The sequence below is a fragment of the Quercus lobata genome, chromosome 4 (genome assembly GCF_001633185.2).
Source record: "Quercus lobata isolate SW786 chromosome 4, ValleyOak3.0 Primary Assembly, whole genome shotgun sequence".
NCBI classification, from domain to species: Eukaryota; Viridiplantae; Streptophyta; class Magnoliopsida; order Fagales; family Fagaceae; genus Quercus; species Quercus lobata.
In genome coordinates, this window is record NC_044907.1 from 7,544,149 (window position 1) to 7,550,793 (window position 6,645).

Consider the following 6,645-nt stretch of genomic DNA (forward strand, 5'->3'; position numbering starts at 1 on the left):
TTCTATTTCTCTTTTTATCACAAATATATAATTTTATCATTTTTGGTGTTTTTAATTTATTTTATTATTTTTGAAGTGGTCCATATTCTTCTAACTATTGTTATTATGCATTATATTTTTTCCTAAACTCTTTTGGCACAACTAATTTTTTTTTTTTTTTTTTTTAGGTTTCAAATTTATCATTCAAATTCACTTCTTTTAAGAATATTATTATGATTATAAAAACTTATCATATAATTACAATTTTTTTTGAGGAAATATTATATAATTACAATTGATATTACTTAAGTAATTAATAGTACTCTCAACTTAAACTTGTATTTTATCATTCTTAAGTAAGTACACCGAATTAGACTAAGTGAACCGAATGGACCAAATTGGACCCAATGAACTGAAGTGGACTGAAGTAAACTGAATTAGACCGAATGGACCAAACTTGACTGAAATTGACCAAAGTAGATCAAATGGACTAAATGCCAAATCGTAATTAGTAAACATAGCTCAAAAAATTAATAATAATTATAATCTTAACTAATGGTGTTGTGCAAACAATGTGAGGCGGGTAGACATTACAGTGCACTAAAAATTGACCACAATCAAACACAAAAATCAGATAAAGTACCTCAGAGGGCTTTTTAATCATTGAGCTACGTTGAAAATCTTAGAGAGACTCTTTGGAGGTGAAGTAGGAAATATAGAGAAAATACAAAAGAAGAAGAAGAAGAAGAAATTCAAGGAACTTTTCCGCTCTAAATTAAAAAATTTCAACTTTGTCCAAGTTTATTTGTTTTTCTTGTTCTTGATTTACTTTTCTTTGAATTTCAAAACTGTTTTGAGAATTGCAAGAAAAATTAATAAAAATATTTTGAAAGAAAAAATCCAGCATTAAGGGGGGGGGGGGGGGGGTAGGGGGGCACAAATTTAACTTCAAGATGACAAAAAGCTCCATCTAATTCACCGTTTCATTCTTCTAAAAAAAAAAAAAAAATTCACCGTTTCAATGAACAAGGCCTACGTTCAATTATAAATAAGACCAACCCAGCCCACTTTTTGATTCAACTTCAATCAAAAAGCCAATTTTCTTTCAAAACATCCTGAAGTTTCTTTACAAATGAAACCCAAAACCAAATAATTTAACTTCTAATGTGCAAATAACAACTTAGAAGAATTAACTCTTTGCATGATTTCCATAATAAAATTATTACTACAATTACTGTACTTTGAATAATAATGTGTCCAGTAAATAGCAAGGGGCAGGATGGGCCTCAGGTTACAAAACAAAAGCCCACTTGGACCAGGCTTATTAGGATGGAGTGTGGGCCGAGGTTAAGGGAAACAGAAGCAAGTTCACAATCATTGGGGAAAAGAAGAATCCAGGATGCAGAAATTGAAGCAGAGACACACACAGGCAGTAAGGTGGGGAAACGTGGTAGACAATCTGAAGATATTCAAATGGATGAAGTGGCGGGGGTGCATGAACACCCTTGCCGAGCACAATGAGGCTATTAAGTTGGAACTGCCAAGGGCTTGGGAACTCTTGGATAGTTCCTAGCCTTCACAAGTTGGTGAGGGATCAAGCTCTCACAACATGTTTCTTAATGGAGACACGCTTAGACAAAGAGGTTTTTAATAAACACTGTAATGAACTTCCTTTCCTGAATAAGTTTATTGTCAAAAATCCTCATGGGGGAGGAGCGTTAGCTCTTATTTGGAAATCTGAGGTCAAGATGGAGATTATAAATTTTACGGACAACCATATACTAGCAAGGGTGGAGGAAGAAGATGGCTTTGCTTGGATGCTAACGTGTTTTTATGGATGGCCTGAAGCTTGTCAAAAACCAAAATCATGGGCTCTTCCAAATCATTTAAGTTCCTTTGTTGATGGCCCATGGTGTTGTGCGGGTGACTTCAATGCAATTTTGCATTCTTCAGAGAAACAAAGTAAGCATTCTCCTCCGTTCAAACAGATGGATGATTTTTGTAATTTGTTGGATGATTGTAGGCTGGCTGATTTGGGCTTTATTGGATATCCTTACACATGGAATAATAAGAGGCCAAGACTGGAGAATACATAGGAAAGGTTGGATAGGGCTGTGGCCAACATAGGTTGGAAGGAAAAATTTCATGCAAGTTCGGTGACCCATCTTTTTTCTCATGCATCTGACCATCGGCCTTTATTACTACATGCCAAATCTGATCTAAGGCGTCATGGCAAAAGTAGAAGGAGCTTTAGGTTTGAAGAGGCTTAGTTAATGAGGGCTGATTGTGAAGAGGTCATAACTGATGTGTGGGGTTCAGTGGGTAGTTTGGAATCGGGGTTGAGGTGCATGAAGGAGAAGATCAGTAGATGTGGATTGGCCCTTCAGGCTTGGGGTGCTTTTGATACTACTTCGAATGCATAAGAAATAAAAAAAAAAAAGTACAAAAGAAGGTGGAGGAGTTAAGTGAGGCTGAACCGACAGTGGCAAACAAGTTTGAGTTTTTTTCTGCTAGTAAGATACTGGATGATTTACTTCTCAAATAGGAAATCTATTGGGCCCAACGGTCTAGAGTTGCTTGGCTGAAGCATGGTGACAAGAATACTAAATTTTTTCACTCCAAAGCTTCTCAAAAGCAGAGGAGGAATTTTATTCATGGGGTGAGGGATAACCATAATATTTGGATGGAAGAACCAGAAGAGGTGGCGAGTGTGGCAATTGAGTACTTTGAGAGTATTTTTCATTCAGGATCATGTCAAAGAATGGAGGAATGTCTTGATGCAGTGCAACAGAAGGTGACCCCAGCAATGCGGGATATTTTGTCCAGTGACTTTAGTGCGGAGGAAATTAAAGCAGCATTGTTCCAAATGGGACCAACAAAGACTCCTGGACCTGATGGTATGAATGCTCTTTTTTATCAAAAATATTGGCATATTGTTGGGGATGATGTGATTGCTGCTGTTCTTGATTTTCTAAATTCGGGTTACATGATTCCTGAAATTAATTATACTCACATTGTTCTTATTCCAGAGGTTAAGTCTCCTGAAAAAATTTCTGATTTTAGACCTATTAGCCTTTGTAATGTCATTTATAAAATTATTTCAAAAGTGTTGGCTAACAGATTGAAACAGATTCTTCCCCAGCTGATAGCCCCTACTCAGAGTGCATTTGTTCCAGGCAGACTTATAACTGACAATGTGTTAGTGGCATATGAAACTCTGCATGCTATGCACTGCAGAAAATCAGGGAAGAAGGGATCACTAGCTCTAAAATTGGATGTTAGTAAGGCCTATGATCGGGTTGAATGGGAGTTTTTGAAAGGTATAATGGTCAGGTTGGGTTTTCCTATGACATGGATTAAGAGGGTGATGTGCTGTGTTTCTACTACCTCATTTTCAGTCTACATTAATGGCAAAGCATATGGGAACATTATTCCTTCGAGAGGACTCAGACAAGGAGACCCACTATCTCCTTACTTATTCTTGCTATGTGCAGGGGGGTTTACAGCTTTGTTGGCAAAATCAGAAAATGAAGGGAGGCTTAATAGGGTGGTGGTTTGTAGGAGTGCACCTCGCATTTCACACTTACTATTTGCAGATGACTCATTGCTATTCTGCCAGGCATCCCAGGAGGAAGTGCAGTGTATTACAGATATCCTTTAGTTATATGCAGACTCATTTGGTCAATGTATCAACCTTGAAAAATCATCCATGTTCTTCAGTAGCAATACAACTGGGGGGGCAAAGAGAACTCATAAAAAATATGTTGGGGGTTAAGGAGGTGGAATAATTAATTAAACATTTGATTGCCCTTATTCACTCCATAAAGAATGATGGACACACCGGGTGCACAAGGGTCAAGGGTACGACACTTTTTCATGATGTAATTAGACCCTGAACTTGTCCTCAGTAAAGCAAAGACCATTTTTCTTATCACATAGCATCTGTTTAGATTGAACTTATTGTTGCTGAAACTGAAAATTGAAAACTGAAAACTGAAAGTACTGTAGCAAAATAATTTTTAAATGTGTGAATAGTATCATGGGACCCATTTTTAATATTTTTTAGTGTGTGAACAGTGATGAACAGTGCTACTATAGTGCTAGTTGTCCCCTAGAATGCGTGAAGTGAGGAAAAAAAAAAGTAGAAAAACGCAACTTTGGATTCAGTGGAAAATGCTGAATCCAAATGGCACAATAATGTCAATCATAAATAAAGGAGTTTTTATTTCTAATTTGGTTTTTCTTTTTCTTACACAAAAAAAAATTATATAAGTGAACACCGTAATATTTTTTTTTAACAAAAGTTGTGTACACTAAACCCAAAAGTGAGATTGGGTCTTTGAAATTTGAAGACACTATTTGATCAGAACATTGCAATTTACAAAAGAGAACTGGGGCCAACCCATCTTTCTTGGAAGGAAAGAAGACCCACATTGAGATAAGGAGATGGGTTTGGGCCCATGCGGTTAAAAACAAAGCAAGTCTAGACTACTAAGCCACGAGCATAAGACAAAAAAAGTTCAAACTACTTTTAAAGTCCTTCATAATAAGAGATCACCCTCAAACATTGAAAGTAATTAAGCTGTAATTCCATGAAATCCATCCTTAGAGAATGGCTGCAAAACGAAGAAGCAAACTTTTTTGATAATCACACACAAATGATCCAATTAGACAATACCTACAATTTGACCACCATCATCTTGATCTTGGTTCTTTGTTCTACCTGTTAAAGTAATGTTTTTGAATGCTACATAAATTTTTTTGAACAAATTATGGAACATATTAAGTGCCAGAGTTGTTGGGTAACAGAAGCTTGCATAAATTTTCTTGTACTAACGATGCAGCACGCCAGCACTAGGAATGGCAATAGGCCGGGTTCAGGTCGGGTTTTTTCATACTTGGACCCAACCCGTTTAATAAACAGGTTTTTTAATACAAAAAGTCTAATCCTACACAACTGTGACACAACTCCCATCCTTTTCATTAGGCTCCTCATCATCAAGAATTGATTGAAGTGTAGAATCTCTAGAATCAAGTATCATCCGTTGAAAAATCAGCATCTTTCCTGAATGTTCCCCTACCAAAGTCAAAGTTGTAGGAGTCAGCAAGCCCTTCCACTAGGTCAAATTCTGGTTTCCACCCAAGCACACTTTTTGCTTTGTCAATTGATGCAAAGAAATGCTGCATTGTGTTAACAAAATGATGATACCATCAGTAACAAGTGGTAAAGAAGGTGCCATATTAGTAAGGTACAAATATGAGCTTCTTTTATGAACATCATAGGCTATTTATCAATAGGGCAAGACTTAGGTTAGTTCCTTAGGTGTTGTAAGTTAGGTTCCCAACTAAATTCAAACACATAGTTGTATTGATCAATGCAGCACAAATAATATTTTTTTCCCAAAGACAATTGAATCCAATGAAGCCATAATTTTTTAAAAAGAGTTTAATAAAAGAACCTAAGGTAAAGCACCTAAGGTTGCTTATGCCCTTATCTATATTATTCACATTTTCAGCTGTGCGTTCTATATGCCAACATGTACCTGATCACGGAATGGAAATGCCTTCTTTTTACCAAAATCAAATTCCTTAGGGTTGAAGTGAATGATCTCAGGCTCAGGAAATCCACCAGCCTGTCCCAAGTCAAAACAAATGAATAATAAATAACCAAAAGAGGATATGTACATGGAAAAAAGTTTTCTACATATCAGCAAATCATAAAGTTCCTTAATTGTGTGTCCATTTTGCATATTTTTGCAAGAATTACCTTTGCACATGCTCTTACTAATCCATCATGTAAGGTTGAATTTAATCAACCATCTTGTTAGCTTTATTCTGTGCCAAATTTGCTTGTATTTCAGCATTTAGTAACCCTATATTTAGGTGGGTTTTGTTGTAAGGGTAGTGAGTGAGATAGAGTGTCTGAATGCTCAAGAGTGTGCAAGAAAACAGAGTCTCGTGACTTGATCTCGCGGGTGACTCGCGGCTGCAAGCCGCCAGAAGCAGCACACGTGCCAAGCATGCCAGAAGTTGAAGCGTCATGCTAGCTGGAACACTATAGGACAAAACAGGACAACTGGCCGTTCTATTATCGCGCGGCTGAAACTCGCGACTCAGTCAAGCCGCGAGTCCAAGCCGCGAGCCACCCCTGTTTTGAAAAACCTAACGTTTCACATTTTTTTTTCACCCCAGTATAAATACCCCTCATACCCACAAATGAAAGAGAGCTTCCAGAGAGAATTTTGAGAGAGAAACCCTAGAGTAAAAAAAGATCGATTCATCTACAATCTTTACATAAGAGTCTCTTCAAATTCCTCAACTCTCTTCTTCTCCATTGTCAAATCCTTGAGAGGCATTTTACCAAAACCTTTTTCTCACCATATTCATTACTGTGAGAGGGCTGTTTGGTGTTCTGGGAAGCAGTTAGGAAGGAACCAATCTACATTGGTTGATGCTATGGTCAAGTAGCGGAATTTGGGAAACTAGAAAAGAAATAGGTTCGGCGCAACCTCGTTGGAGCAAGAAGCTTGAAGGGTTTAGGTGCACTGGGTAGATTAGGTTTGGAGGGTCCATTGCTGTCCATGTATCCTAACTACATTTTCTAGTGGATTGTTTACCGCTTGGAGGGCGGCAGAGAGGTTTTACGCCGAGGGCTTCGGTTTCCTC

At 37.4% G+C, this 6,645-nt stretch overlaps 1 protein-coding gene across 1 annotated transcript; it reads right to left on the reverse strand.

Annotated features, from left to right (window-relative positions):
* Positions 1-5,010: 5,010 nt before the first annotated feature.
* Positions 5,011-5,776, reverse strand: LOC115984493 (chloroplast stem-loop binding protein of 41 kDa b, chloroplastic-like; the record flags this gene model as incomplete). Its single annotated transcript, XM_031107516.1, has 3 exons — positions 5,011-5,160; positions 5,523-5,612; positions 5,747-5,776. Coding segments are annotated over 3 exons (270 nt in total), but the record flags the coding sequence as incomplete, so codon positions are not given.
* Positions 5,777-6,645: the final 869 nt, after the last annotated feature.